The 16,556-nt window shown below is 35.1% G+C and overlaps 1 protein-coding gene across 1 annotated transcript in view; it reads left to right on the top strand.

The window, feature by feature from the left end:
* The window catches only part of NEK10 (NIMA related kinase 10), a gene marked incomplete at both ends in the record, with an annotated part of 78,365 nt that overhangs the window by 20,248 nt on the left and 41,561 nt on the right, over positions 1 to 16,556 (top strand). Inside the window, 2 exon segments of the mRNA XM_083879037.1 lie at positions 1,387 to 1,538; positions 1,541 to 1,543. Coding sequence (XP_083735163.1) covers positions 1,387 to 1,538; positions 1,541 to 1,543 — 155 coding nt within the window.

Here is a 16,556-nt window from a genome sequence, read left to right as displayed (position 1 = left end):
TGAAAGGGTTTTATCCCTCCATTTCTGAGGACCTGAGCTTACAAGGAAAAGAACGTATTTACTCTATCTGGAATTTTTTTGCCTTGCTTTCTTTTTTTCTCCAGATAATCACTCATGTTGTATTAAAATAAATTATTATTTCCAGAACTGAGGTGTTCAGCTCTCTTCTTTTCTTTATTAAGCTTTCAAGCAACAGGAACTGAATTTATTGATTGTTGTAATGTCTCAATACTCTTCCTTCATCAAATATTATTTGAAGAATTCCAAAGGAAGGAATTTAGGATGATTCACCCCAATTAATTCAGGGAAGTAGCAACACTCAAAAACCTCTGGTCCTTTGGGGATTAATATTTCTTGGAGTGAGCTGCCTGAGGACTGCCTTAACTCAAGGGAAAAGGGAGGCTTCTTGGTCACCCTGTTAATTTAACATTCTTTCTATTTACATTTTCTAAGCATTGCAGAGCTAGTCCTTTTCTGGACATTTAGTTCAAAGAAAAATGATCTGTGGCTTGAATGTCTTGATTTGGCTTTCTTATCAAAGGCCCTTTCTGAATTCAAGAATTTAAACAATATTATTTACAACACAAACCTTCTTCTGAAGTAATATTGTAATACAAAAATTATTAACAGGGTTTATCAAGTACAATAATGTTTTCTGCTCTTTGTGTTCAGACTTAATGAAGTGTCATGTATCTTAGCTCCATTGTTGTGTGGAGGCAGCAGGAAAGTATTGAATTGGAAAAAATAAATTTGAACTGTTTGCATGGAACTTTGATTAAAAATATAATCTCTAAAGACTGTGTGTGACATTTAGTGAAAGATAATTACACAGGGAACTTATATTAACATAATTATTTGATCATCTAAATCTACAGCTTTTTTTCACAAGATAAGGCTAAGAGTCACCATTATTTCTTACCAAATTGCATCTTTGAACATGAACTATCAAGTTATTAGACCCCCCACCCCACCCCATGCTCCTTTAAAACTAAATTTCTTGGAAAGTCCACCCTTCCCAACTGTCATAATTTCAAGGCAAGAAAAATAATTACCATAAATTTAGATTATTAGAGATTAGCATTAGACCACTGCTTATTAGATACATACCATTGTCATACAATTTATTGAAATATATTAATAGAAACCTGAAACTGGTCAAATAGTTTAGATTGAAACCATTAGAAGGTGCTTATAGTATTTTTGAAGCCGATAGGCCTGATTCAAGTCTAAGTTGCTGATGAATGTGGAGATGAAAAGATAATATGGTCCAGTTCTGTGAAATGTAAAAGATTAAAAAAAAAAATCCCAAACCTCTCTTCCACCCTCCCCAAACTTTTCAGCTGTTGTGACTGAGCACTGATTGTCATACAGAGAAGGTGGCTATTGAGATGTGAGATGTAAATATTTTTTTTTTTTTTTTTTTTTTTTTTTTTTTTTTTTTTTTTTTTTTTTAATTATTGTAGCTGAATTTGGGCTTGCAAAGCAAAAGCAAGAAAACTGCAAACTTGCATCAGTAGTGGGAACCATCCTATACTCATGTTAAGTATTCTTGCATATGAGTTTTAGTCCAGTGGCTTCCATCTTCATGGTTACTCTTGGAGCAGATAGGGAAGTTTCCATGGAGTAAGGAACAATGTGCAAGTCACAAGCTACTCTACAATAGTTGGTTGCCTGCCTGTTTTGATGTTGCCTGTTCTTAACACATGGTGGTTACTGTGGGTTAAGTTGCTAGAAAAAGGAACTGTAGCAGTGTAGTAACTTATTTATCTATATATAGAATATCCTTATAGATAAAGAAATGTGTATTTAAATTATAAAAAGATGTGTGTAAACAGTATCAATTACTACCACCACATGTGATGGCCTTATAGCTGTGAGAATGTTTTGGCCTGCAGGCTGTGATAAGTAATTAAGGGCTCCAGGTTATCAGGGGAGCTAATGGTTGCTCCTATGAATTAAGAGTGAGTCAAGAGCTCAGGCATTTGGCAGTTGAACATAATTCATTTTGCCATTTTTGAAATTGTTGATTGTGAATTCCTAGTGCCAGAATGATAATGATTGACACTCCCTAGAAATTCCTAAATCCTAAAATAATGGCTTCAAGAGTGAGACCTTGTAATATGTTAAATATTCAAGTCACATACCTTGGAAGACTAATGCTTATAGTTCTCAGTGAGCAAAGGTAAGGGGATTGCAAGGCTGCCTTAATTGGTTCTCCAAATATTCCTGAAGCATAGCACAATCTCTGAGTGACATTGGATCCGTGAGTGATAGTTTGGGTATATAAAGTGTACCAAGAGTTTGGTGTAACTAGTTATGTGCCATCTTTTTCAGTTTCTCTAAAATAACCAATTTGTTTTGTTCACTTATAACTGTTGATGAGAAGTTATTCTGCTCTTTTAAACACCAGTTTAAAAATAGAGGTGTCAGAGATGTCAAAACCATGCTGCTGTGGCCCTCAGGCTCACTGAATTGTAGTTTTTCTTATCCCATCTACATTTTTGTCTTATTTTTCTTCTGTTAGATGCCTGTTTTGTTTTCACTAATATCTTTTGGGTTTTTAATATTTTGTAGGAATTTTTTATTTGAGAATAGTGTTCTGTAGATTTAAATAATTTTTAAAATATAATTTTTGGTTATATTATATTTATTATTATTGTCATACCCTGTCTTTGTACATGGGAGTTCATATCAGTGCTAGAACTTTGACAGGTCTTTTTCCACCTCTTTACCCAGTTATTCAGATGCAGGATTGAGGATAAAATGTCCCTTATGCCTCTTACATGTTGCAGTCTCTCAAGTAAGTGGTCTATTGGGACATTACTTGTCAGTTCTACTCCACAGGCAGAGAATCATGGAAGCTGTGATCCTTGTCTGTCTGCAGTCAGAAAAGAGAACAAACAAGGAGATAGTACAGATGTCACAGATTTAAAATATATGCTTGACTAATATTTAAAATGACAGGCTAAGATATTAGTCTTTCCAATGTCATAATAATTTAAGAATGCTAAAAAGGCTTTGCAAACAGCACCATGCACTGGAGGCCACTTTCAAGGTGTTTGGTTTGTGCTGTGTGTGACAGGGGGCTTTTTGAAACAGAAGCCTCTTCACAAGGAATTAGGTAAACTGACACACTATTTTAGCACAAGTCTTGAAGGAGAAATTAGAGCCTATGGACTTAAGCAGTGCTTGGACTAGACTTTTTAGTGGGGTTTTTTTGTATGATTTAAGTAGATGTTAAAGGCTATTAAGAAATCAAAAAATTAGTACTGCCTACCTACCAATGCACAAAAAAACCCCGAACAAAAAAGAGAATTAGATGTGAGAGAGCATTTTCATCTTAGAAGGGCAGAAATTGCTTTCTTTGAATTGACAGGTAATAGTTTTGAGTAGTTTGAGATGCAACCCACCCTTTTGGAGCAGACAATATAGTACAGAAACAAAACAATAAATGTCAAAAGTAGCATTTGATGCTTATTGTTTAAATTTGACTAAGCAGTGTTATGCCGAATGGTTCAGATAAAAACACATCACTGTATGTACCAAACTTGTTTGTATTTGGGCTTGACTGAGTCAATTCACTAATGCAATTTTTTGAACCTTGTGTCATCATAAAATAGCTGCAGACACTGTTTTATGTTTAGAAAGGGGCTTATGTAATTATGCTTTATAATCGTGATGGTTTTTAATTTTACTTCATACTAGGTTGTATTCTACTATCCCACTAATTAAATTCCTTTTAATTGGTTATCTCCCTGAACTAAAAAAATTCAACAAAGTGTATGTTTAGAATACCAAATGTATGTGTTTACACTTAATACATTAAAAGTTGAGGAAAAGACTGCTTTAGGGAATTGGTAATGAATCCTGAAGCCTTTTCCCAACTCATAAGTCACTAGAAACAATCTGCTCCAAGTTAGTGGTGACAATCTTTATTATTGTACTGTCTCAAAGGACTTCACAGAAGAGACAGCAATTGTCCATGGTTATAGAGAATGATATTTCCTGTCATTTATACCTTCCAATTTTTTGTTTCAAAAAAAGGATTATGATTTAGGAAGAGAAGATATATTGCCAGCAGATCAAGAGATGTATATAATTGTATATGTATAGAGACAATTTAGGTGAACTCTGGGAAATTAAGTAAATTTTGAGATTGGATGGAATAAGAGAATCTCACCGTAATTCCTTGAGAACTTGACTGATCTTTAAAAGGTGTTGAGAAGCTAGGAGTAGATCCCTCAGGTGTCATTAAGAAGCAGACAAAAAAGTTCTACATTAGCTGGTGAGCTAACTTGATCTTTCTGAAACAAAATTGTTTTAAAATGTTAGAAAACTGATGCACAGAATAATGATCTTTATTTAGCTTTTTGTGCTAATGTTGTGGAGTTTTCTTGCTGTGGTGTTTTTAGGAAACTCCCATTTCAGTGGGAATTGGAGGTACTATTTTACATGTGTCCCTCATCTCTGCTGTGGAGGAGAGAATGTTCCTTGATCTTCGTTTCTGTTTATGGATTACACACTCTGTATACTGTGTTATGTCAACCAGATTTCTCTTCTAGTACTGGTCACTGCTGTTTATGACCATATCTTGTAAGAGCATTGCATAAATCAATATTCTGGTATGATTTCTTGTGTAGGGACCTGCAGTGGCTGCATTGCTTATTGTGGTGACATAATATTTTCACTTATTTAAAGCATGTTTGTGTTGGGAAAGGTAATTTAAGATAAGGGGGTGTGTTGTACTTTCATACATACTTTATTTTTGGCCTTTTTGATGCTATTTGGTCAAACTGATTACCGGATTTCCCAGTAGTTCTTTCTTCCTCCAAAAATAGAATCTGAAACATTTAACCAATATCAAGCAAGTTTGAGAGTTTAGGTTCTTTCAATGTTGATGAAAATTTGGTGATGGATAGCAAGGAGCAAAACAATTCAATCTTGGGGAGAAATAAGCTGCCATATATGCTGCTGTGTGACAGTAGTTTGGTGTGTTTAAATAATGAAGAATCACAAACCGAAGGTACTATGTAATAGTAAGGGAAAATATTAAACTAGTGAAAAATTGGTCTTGTGCTAGTTTTGCCATTCATGGGACAGATGGCTCCTGGAGGGGATTTGCTGATTTGAATAGAAAGGTAACACAAGTTAAATAATCCTTTCAGTGTATTAATACTGATTTTTTACCAGAGGATCTTGTGAAAGTTCATTAATACAAGTGTTCACTCTGAGAATGAAAAACAGCAATGAAGTACAATTGTGATTATTTAGTTGTAGTGTAGACATAAGTTTATAATAGTATGTGTCAGCAAAAAGTCCAGTGCAATTGGAGATGGAATCCATAGGGATGATATATGTTGGACAGGCAGGCAGTACTGTCCCCATGTGTAACCCATAGAACAACTCTCTGTGGAGCATTATGCTTCATTATGGGCACCTTGTGACTAAAAAGACCTCAAGGAAGAACATTATAAGTACTTGAGGAGACTGCCTTACAAAAAGATGTTCAAATGATTTAATTTTATATAGTTTTTATTAATTAAGAAGTTTGTCTAGTTTACTGTCACCTAACATTTGAAATGAACTTGATACCATGTCCAGTGTGAGATAGCATTACACTTGGGAGTAATACTGGAAATTCTGTGAAACAAAGTAAGAAAGCATGAAGATATTATATTTATCTCCGGGAAAATGTCCCAATGGCAATTATACAATTCTTGCCATAAGAGATAACTTAATTCTAGACAGAAGAGAAGGGGAAAAATATAAATCTTGGACTAAAAGAAAGATGGCCACTTCATAAGTAACATGCACTAGTCTGCATTATGTATTTTTCCTATCCTGAGTAGAATTGTACTCAAAAAAGCTTTTAAGTAGCTTAAAGTCATAGCACAGATTGTGTGCATGAAAGGGAGTGCAAAAACAGTTTTCTGTACTTCTCTTCTATCAAGTGAGTGGTGCTGATCCAGCTTCCAGAGAAGCTTCTACTTTAGTGCTGAGGGGTAGGGTGTAGCATGTAATAATTTTATAGACTCCATGATGACTTTAGACTGCTATCTTGAGGGGAAAAAAAAAGTACTGTTTTACTGCCATAGTACATTATAAATCAACAATGTACTTCTTGGAAATATTTTTTTCTGTAGAACTTTATAAATCATAAAACAATTATTTTAATCTATAATAATTATTACGTTATTATCTCTTTGGAAGAGATAATAATGCTAATGAATGCTTTTATTAGAATGAGATTAGTCATTTCGTCAAACTAATTTATCATCTTGTAAATGTCTTTTAGTCCAATGTTACTGGCATTTGTTTGCTGGAATTCTTTTACTTTGTGATGTTCAATGTTAATGCTAATGCTACAATGTTAATGTTACATTAAGATAAACTGTGTTCTTATGGCATCTGAACTGCAGGACTTAGAATAGTTTTGGTGAGTTTATTTCTGCCTTTCCCATTCTATTCTATATTTAAAATGTTAGCCGTATTAATATCTTGGCAAATCCTTACTGTTTCTAAATTTTACTATTTCTTGCTTTGCTTTACTTTTCTGCTCAGTATATAGTTCTGTTTGAATTTCTTGTGTCATTATGTGTCATCTTGCTGTCTTGGATGTTTCCTAAAGTGCCTGTTTGCTATTTTACCATTTCTTTGATGGTCAGTTAAAGCTGTTTGCTCTTTTCATTTGGGTCTTGTGATTTAGTTTCTGGTGTGGCCTTTGTTCAGTTGCTTGCTTTTTCATAGAAGCCAGATTTTAAAATTCTGTCAAGGATTGTTCAAACTTAGTCTTTCTTTGGTTTTTTCTATCTATTCCAGCTGAAGGACTTTGAGTTTAAATATCCCTTGATTTCAGACAGACCCATATATCTGCATTTGCTATCTATTCTGTTGAAGAAAGCTGTTTTCTTGTGTTAATGCCCAGTGTCTGTCTAGGTTCTCCACAATTTAATCTACACAAGCAGGGGTAAATAGTTTTATGACTAGAGAGGTAGCACAGTGTTAATAACTATGTGATCCCACTTGCAGACAGGTAGTCTGTGTATTTTTATAGAGAAGGTGCTAAGTTATTAAATTGGGAGAAGAAGGATATTTAAATGTAATTTATTATTTACAAATTAATGTGTATGTTGATTCTCTATTTTCTATCTCAAGAAGAATTGATAAAAGCTTTAGCTTATTCCTGAAAAGATTTTTAGAGATAATTTTGAGACGAAGACTGTGGAATTAAATGTTTTTTTTCTCAAGACTGGATCATGTGACAGTTCCATTTAGGTGTCTTGTCCTATTTTGCTTCTGGTCTATTTTTCAAGGGTGCTCATTGCTGTGGTTTGGTAGTGAGCTGAACAGAATGAGGTGGTGTCTCAAATCTCTTCCTTCTTTTTAGTCTTTGTTCAGATTCTCACATAACCTTACTTTTTCAGTTGATATTTGTGATCTAGGAAGCAATACATTTAAATAAAAAATACAATAAAATATATATATAGATTATTATGTTATGAGCCTGTGTGCTTATTTCATCTATTGACTTTTGTGATGGCTGTTGGGGGCATCTGGATCAACAGACTTTATTAAGATTTGAGAATTTTAAATTCTATGCAAAAGAAAACAATGAAGTCACCATCTTTTTCAGGTAAAATTTTAATCTATCTATTTTCTTTCTGGATTTTTCTTTTTGTTTTTCCATTTAATCCATAATGAATGCGATTGCAGCAAATCCAAATACTTGCAAAGTCATCTAATTCATACCTTACTGTGAGACACAAGTTACTGTCAGAAGGAAGACTCTGTGTGGCTGGGATTCATCTTGCTTATATGCATCAGCAATTTAAAAGCTGGGCATCTTATCCAAGTCAAGCAGCTAGATGATTACTGAAAGTAATGGAAAAAAAATAGGCATTTGGATAATGAATTTCATCCCATCTACCTTGAACAGTTATGTTTAGTTGATGAGATGAATCAACCACCTAATGTGTCTATCTCTCTTCATTTGCTACAGAGGTATCTGAGCATAAATCTCTTAGAGGAGTTTAAAGTTAGGTGAAATTGATGCCTTCTTTGAAATCAGTTATCACAGATCAGGTTTATTTTAGAGTTGTTGTAGAATAGGATTTGCTACTGCTTGTGTTGTCTTTTTGCAGATACTTACTTTTCCATGTTTCCCTCTAAAATAGAAATATTAATGTAATTTCTTGATAAGCTTGGTTATCCAGCTTTTAAGCATATATCTCAGTAAGCAAAATCCTTTACCATCTTTTAACTGTTCAGGTTCCTGTTCCATAGATAAAAGGAAAAAAATATTTTCTTGAGCTGTTTATGCAGTTACAGACTTAAGGCAGTTCCTTAAATATTTTACAGGAAATTGGGATATTAATTCACAGAAAAACATTTCTAGTTGGAATGAAACTCTTAGAAGAATCTGCCAGATGCATGTTAGGAGTACCTTTTTAGAATATGAGTGCTTCAGGTTTTACGTGTACAGATAGCACTTTGCCAGAGCTTACAGATGCAATTTGTTACAGCATTTCTTTTAAAACTGACAGCTTGACAATTTGCTAGATATTTTCATATAAATGTATGACATCATGTGTGGACTGTGCAGTGATGCTTGGTTTTGATAATATAAATAACAAATCTCATCAAAGGGAAATTTTTGCAAGTTTCAGAATGTGGCTTATACTTCCTCTTGTTGTTTTCGATTTTGTTCCATGATGTGTCAGAAGAAATAATAGATGTAAATTAGAACTTTAATGTGTTTTTCTGTTTTAAGCCTCCCAGAAGTTCCGTATGTAATACTGGAACACTAAATTACAAATGAAGGGTGCTTTGATTTGTTCTTATAACTTACTCAAAGATGCATATAATAATCTTGAAAATTCAAAAGTGTAAAAAAGTTGAAACAGCTGTGCATATTTTGAGTTTAATTAGATAAGTGTATTTTTATTACAGTGTGAAAGGTGGTACTTTGGGAAATTCTTTAGTAATAGTAAGATAGCTGAAGGAAGAATTGGCTTGATGTAAACATCACCTTTTCAGATAGAGGCTGCAAGGCTTTTAAAATTGTCCTTGAAACATTTTTTTTTTTTTTTTTTTTTTAATGAAGGCCTAGAAAGAATAGTAGTTTTACACACTGACTCCCAGCAAGTTTTTTCTCCAGATCAACAGATATGGTATATAGATGAGAAGGCCAAATACAAAAGGAATTATATCTTTTTCGAATATACCTCTGCACCCTGTCCTGATGAGGGGCAAAAAACATTGCCAATAGATCTGTTTCATGGTCTAACCCCAGCCACCAAGCAAGCCTGATGCAGCCACAAGTGAAACTGGGGAGAGAATCGGAAGGATGAAAACTGAAAAACTCATAGGTTGAAATAAAGACAGTTTGATAGGGAAAGCAAAAGCCATGCATGCAAGCAAAGCAAGGAATTAATTAATTGCTTCCTATGGGCAGGCAGGTATTCAGCCATCTCCAGGAGAGCAGGGCCCCATCACTTGTACCAGTAACTTGAGCAGACAAAAATCACCATTCCAATTGTCCCCCCCTTCCTCCTTCTGTATATACTAAGCATACAGGCTGGGATATCCCTTTGGTCAGTTTGGGTCACCTGTCCCATTCTGTCACTTTCCAACCTCCCATGCACTCCCAATTTCCTTGCCAGCATGGCAATACAAAAAGCAAAAATGGCCTTGGCTCTGTGTAAGCCCAGCTCAGCAATAACAAACGCATCTCTATATTTACCATAAATGTGTTCAGCACAAACCCAAAACATAGCCCCATTCCAGCCACTGTGAAGAAAGTTAAATCTACATCAGCACAAAGCAGCACATTGTGTAAATTTTTAAAAAGTGTATAGAAATGCTTCATTTGGGGGGGGAATGCATATCAGAGCCCTTTAAACTTGAATATTTGTGGTCTACTTGTAATAGATAAATGTTGAGACCTGGGCCCTTGCACTATGTTAAGAGTTCTCCCAATTTTTATAGCCAATATAACTCAATACGACTGTATCCTGTAAGTGCTCCCAAACTGCTTTGTTTCTGAAATGAAACATCCTGTCTGAAAAATTCTGGTGATCCAAAACACATCTTTGAGCAGTAGTACTGTGTATAAATGTATACACATATGGATGTGCATGTACATATATACTGACACACACAAGGATATGCACACACACACAAGGATATGCACACACACACACACACATGTAAAAATCAATGAGGATGTTCATAGTTCTAGAGAATTTAGTTCAGTTTAGATAGGTAAAACAGATTCTGTCCTGTTTGGTTTTGTGTGGGTTTTTTTTGGTGTTTGTTTGTTTGTTTGTTTTGTCTTTTGTTGTTGTTGTTGTTGTTGATTTTATTGTTCCACATTGCCAAATTAAGCATAGATTGAATTAGCAACACTGTTTCTGGCTTAACCACGTATTGAGGAAGTTGTCATCTTGATGTTTCCCATGCATTCAACCTATGATATTTTACATTATGAGAATTCTTTTTTTGTACTACCTGCCACTGATACTTAAGCCAATGTGTCCTAGCAAATGATGTCCTAGCAAGTACACAATTTCCATACCTGGAATTCTTTGAGGATGTGTGTTCAAACATGGGAACATTTAGATATGGATGTCCCTTGGGAAGCATAATCAGGAAACACCTGCTGAATATATCCTTCAGTTTTAAAGATAGTTTTTAAGAAGATACTTGTGTAATGAGCTGCATTGCTCTGTGAAATTCAGAAAGGGCAGAGATTTAACATTTGTTTTCTCTAGCACTGGAAGTTAATATGTGTAAAAAGCAGTGAAAGTATAAAGTTGCCACAACAAACAGCTCTGTTGCCAGAGTTGTATGCTCTTGCAGAAAAAAGTACACAGTTCAAAGGTGGGAGAACATGTAGTAGTTGTATATAACTTGCTGATCTTCTGAGTATGAGAACAAGTCCTAACAATAATATTCTTCTGCTCTTTTCAGCAGCCTTTAATATAGGCTTTATGCCCAGAAAGAGGAACTGGTAATAGAAATGCTGAAGTTCCTTATACATTTTTTTGTATAGCTATATTTTGATTGACTTAATTTTTCTTAGTAAAGATAAAAGAGAGTTTTAGTTGAGCATTAGGAGCTAAGGGTCCTAATGATCAACTGAGGGAAAGGGAAATGAAAACAAACTGAAAGTTGTGTTTCAGTGAAAGCTGATTTTATATTTCTTAAGCTGACTTCTTGGCAGTCCTATTTAGTATCTCTCTTCCATGGAAAAAGCCTCCAAAACTTCTCCCAGTACCAGTTGTTTCTGAGGCTGTGATATAAACTGTGTCAATGAAATGATTCAATGCAGAAAAATCCAATAGTGACAACCACCCGACCCAAACCAGCCATACTCCAGGGCAAACACAATCATTTGTGTAAATAGATAATGATGAGCTAGATTAGAGAACTGAACTACCTCAAAAATATTTTAGGTCTTGGATGTGCAAAGCAGCTGCAGAAGTACTTGTGCTGGCACAGGAGAGCAGACCCTGGTGGAAGAGAGCAACTGGGAACAGCAGAAGCAAAACAACATCTTGGCTTTCAATATCTTTTGAATATAATGCCTAAACAACTTACCCCATGGGGGAGACATTTTCATATGTGCTCTAAGTTTTTGATGGGGGAGAAAGTAATCACAAGTGCCTCTTAGCACTTAGGAATTGGAAAGAGGACCTTGTGTTCTGAACATGCTTTTGCCTTGGGTTTTTAATGATTTAGGTATGAAGAAGGTATTTGTTTCTTTGGTTTTGTTTAACAAAGCAATAGGAGTAAAGAACAATAGAATAAACCTTTAAAAAAAGTTGATTTATATTCATATTTGACAAGGATGAATTTGAAGTGAATTGGTGGCAGTTTTTCATGTGTTCTAGAACAATGCTAGAGACCATAAGTTATTTTTCAAAGTTAGTATGTTTGGTATTGCTAAGCAGTATTGTATAAAGTTGGCACACATAAAAGCTTGAAGGCTTATAAATTCAAAGAAACACAAATCTGTTGCTGAATGTTAACTGGATGTCTGTATCTCTATTTTCAAAAGTGTAAAATAAGAACCCAAGAAAGTAAATTATGGAACTTCTTGACTATTTCAAGCACAGAGGTACTGAATTGTGTTGAAAGGAAGCAGTAAATTAGTGAGGTTTCTAAACTATTGATGTACAGCAGTGTAACTGAAATTTGCACTGGTTTATTACTGGGATCTTGTTTTTACACATTTCTCAATTCTCATTAACATTTGAGATTGAGACAGACTACACAAATTTACAACTGTTTGCAGTGAAAAGTGTCTTTCCACATCAAACCAGGGTGTTTTTCTGGAAAGATATTAGTAAAAACACTATGCAGGCATTATGCAGTCTGCTGTATCCTACCGTTCTTAGTGGCCTATTACTGACTGTGGATTGTTTTTGCCTCTCTATAGAAGAAATTATATGAATATAGAAGAGCTTTCTGGCAGAGGCGGGCAATGGCTGGACTAGGAAATGAAACTGTTGAGATTACACTGATGAGAGAGCAATTATACACATGAAAGTGGCCTCTCTTAACTGACTTCAGCCATTTTAAAATTACATTCCTCACCTGGTGGCAGGAAGATTTATCACACTGTAAAATTGCCATCTGAAAGTAGTAAATTTTTCCCTACCCCTGTACATTTTAAAACTTGGTGGAACTGATGAGTAAATGATGAATTTTTCTCTAAGTATCAGTAGAAGTTTAGGATGTCTGAAAAGATGTCTTTTGTGAATAAGAAATTATATGCATATTTTTTTTCCCCAAAAAATATTGAACATAATTTGTATGGAGAAAAATGATAGCGAGTTAGATGACAACATTATAAATTAGTATAGACTTACTTGGCCCTACTTTTCCCATTTCTAAATAGAAAATAGTGAAGGTAAAATTTTAACTAGTGATTGAAAATCCTGTTCCTGCTTCATCACTCAGGGGATAGACAGAATATCCCCAAAAGGCTTGTGTTGAATTCTTTATGTGGGTGAGAAATGCAAATAGCTTTCAGCTATATTCACAGGACCTCTTTATTCAAACTGTCAGTTTTGTGGCTCCTGTTTCTTCTTCCATTGTTTTTAGTGGAAATTATGAAGCTATGATAATGAATGTGTATCTGTAGCTTGCAGCAAACTATCCAGAGAAAAATTATGATATGCAGCAACTGCTTTTCTGTTTTTTATTTGGGGATTATGCTGGTGCTTTTTTTTTTTTTTTTTTTTTTTTTTTTTTTTTTTTTTTTTTTTTCCTCTCCCTTTTATTATTCCCTCCTCTTTCTGTGACTCAGAGAACTGATTATAGAGTAAATGTAGGGTTTTTTCACAGCGGTCTCCAAACACTCACAAATTATCCTGCAGTAGTTTGGCAAAATGAAGATATGTTCATAGAAATGGTGTCCAAATATAAGCTTTTTCTCATTCCCTACACTGAAATTCATGGTTTTGGAACTTTTCTGAGAAAATAGACATATACTGAAACAAAAGAGATTCTAGCTTGATATATGTCGATTTTTTTCCCTTCATTGTAACAGTCAAATATGGAAGTGAGAGGTTGTGTACTCTACCTCTGAAGATTTTCAAGACACTACTGGATAAATCCCTGTATATCTGAGCCAGGGAACAGCAGTTTCATTTTTATAGTGAATTGTGGCAGTCATATATACAAAGATTGTCAAAATCCCTTTATCTGCTTTGCTTTGGTGAGTCCTGCCAGCAATTAGTAAGGCTATCCATTGCCAGTGAGTATTATTATATAGGTATTTTAACAAAGATGTAAACTTACCTGAAATTAATAGAAGCTGCAGAGATTCTTTTAGCATTTGGGACCAAAGGAAACAAAATAACCCCACTGATCAATATTTGGCAAGCTTGTCTACTGTCTCTCCTACTGTTCTGTCTCCAACAGTGGGAAAAAAATCAGTATCCTTAGATAAGGAAGAATGGGATAAGCATATTGGGTACTTTGTTAGTTTCCAGCTATTTCAGCTTGGATTATTTCCTGAAATAGTTATGGTTTCTAGGCATGAGTGTCTGCAGAGCTAATACCTACTGCTGGAATCTCCACCAAAGTTTAAGTAATTAATTGAAGTTATGTTAAAGACTAAAAGCAATAACTCTCATTGTTAAAATCCTGGGCACTGGTGGATGATTCTTTGTTTAGCCTGTCATTATAACCATCACCTTCTCTGGGAGCTGGCCTTGAAGAATCTCTGCTGTTTTCATTAATTCCTATCTGTCTAGTTGATACCAAGTCTCATTTGAAAATACTCCTCCTACTGCAGGATGTCATACACCAGCATGTTCTTACACCTGTTGGAAGCACCAGTGAACATTTCACCAAGATAAGTCATGAGTGGCTTATTGAAGTTCTGTGCAGTTTGGGAAATCTTCACTGGTTATGTCCCATGTAAAGTCAGCCTGAAAGTATTGATGACATTCTTTAGAAGCTTCAGAGGCTCTAGAAAATTAATGCTGTTTTGAAAGCATCATTCCCTCATTTCCTCTTTTCCTCCCTCTCCAAATTTAGGACTTCTTTCTTAATTTTAGAACTTCTGTCCAATCACATGTGAACACAAGGTAATCTAGTGAGGATAATCATCTTTCATATCACTGTGTGGTAGTGCAAATGTAGCAGACTTAGATACAGTCTGCTTAAATCTCTGTTAAAAGTGTTCCTAAAGAAAAACAGTGGTAAAATAACATCAGTAAACAAAATTATAAATGAAAACTTGATTGCAAAACTATCTCCAAGGCCATGTAGAGGTGATTTAGTTAAATGCGTTTGATGTTTTATAAGTAGCACTGTACTGACAAGATTTGGTTATTTTTTTTTTTTATTCTAATTATAAATGTGGGGTAGTATGGGAAACTTCTTCTGTATTTAAAATAGCTACTTAATTTTGTAAAAAGTAGTTCAAAAGGAAAAACAACTATTTGAATTAAGCAATGGCTCATTTTGAGGCCATGGGCATAGAGGATTCTGTTATTAAGAATGAAAGCAGTGCTAGTATGTTGAGTGAGAGTGACCTTCCTAAGAAACAATTATAAAATTTTCTGTTAAAGGATGTTGAGAATTTGGATGGTTATTCTGTGGATATAATTCTATGTCTTTCATTTAAAGGAATTTATTCTTGCATTTGCTATGGACATTTGTTTAGTGAAGGACTCTCTTACAGTTAACATAATGACGCTGGAGCAACCTTTTTCAGCTTGAATATGTAAGTTGGAAATCACCAGTGATTTGCAAATTTAGATGAAAACTGCTGTTATTGTCTTGAATATGTTAGTTGCAAAAAATTAAATGCTGCCACTTCTAGTAGCTGTGGCTAATAGCATCAGTACTGCTGCTTAGTGGCAGTAAGCTCAACCCTTGGAGCAATAGAAATTAAAATCTCTATAGTCTCTTACAGGCTCCCCCTTTCTATATTCTGTTTTGAATGCATTTTATGATATATTTTATGATATCATTTTATGATATATATATTTTATGATATATCTGTTTGCTAAAAAATTAATTAGTACTGCTGTCTTGGTTTAGCAAGCTAAAAAGTTAACAAATGAGTACTGCCTTTACAAATAATAATATAAAAAGTCACATTGATTCTACAACCTTAAATTCTCATTTAAATGTTTGTGAGTGAGACCAGTTCCACATATTCTTTCTGGTCTTGACCAGACAGTGACAGTTTACATACAGTTGTCATCTGAATTAGGTAAACCATATGTACTCCCACCACCCTCCTGCTTGTGGGTGGCTGTGTACAGGAGCAAGAATTGGGGACTTTCTCTGCTTGGCACCTCCCTCCACCATTGAGGATCCAAAACATACAACTCGACTGCAGAACTGCTTTGCTAGTCAACAACTACCGTACCCCACCCACATTTGAAACTAGCAGATGGTGAGGCAAGGCTGTAGAACATGGTGATGGATTTTACTACGTCCCTTGAAAAGTAAATAAATAATATATGAAAATCCTATTTGTCCTGGGTTGCAGTGTAGGATGTACACAAAGTATTTATTCTATCACCACCTTCATGAACTGTTGAAACCAGGTGGGCTAGTGTTTTCCCAAGCCCCTGCCTTTGGGGTTTCTTCTGCTAATGGCCTTTGGAGTGTCTTCTGCTAATGGCCCATTAACGCCTTTGGGGTGTTTTCTGCTAATGACTTTTGGGGTGTCTTCTGCTAATGGCCCATGAGTCACAGGTAACTCCCTCCAGGGGTTATCTCTGTTAATGGGCCATCAAGGACCCATTTCACACTTCTCATGCTATTTGTGAGATGCTCTGCCCAGGGGGAGGAGCCAAGCATTCTCACCTGGATATAAGCTGGTATGTGGGACAGTGCAAGGGCACTTATCCACTGGATTCCCAGAGGAGCAGAGCTCCCAGACCTTTCTACAGGATCACTGCTTCAGGAAGAGCACTTCACCTGGACTGCTTCCACCATCCTGCTCAGGTTGTATTCTGACTCTGTCAGTGATCCTTCGTGTTATTGCATTTATTTTATTTTACTTTTACCTTTTTACCATT

Source organism: Zosterops lateralis, assembly GCF_965231275.1.
Source record: "Zosterops lateralis genome assembly, chromosome: 1".
NCBI classification, from domain to species: domain Eukaryota; kingdom Metazoa; phylum Chordata; class Aves; order Passeriformes; family Zosteropidae; genus Zosterops; species Zosterops lateralis.
The sequence above is the reverse complement of the archived record's forward strand: the minus strand, read 5'-3'. Positions and strand labels throughout refer to the sequence as shown.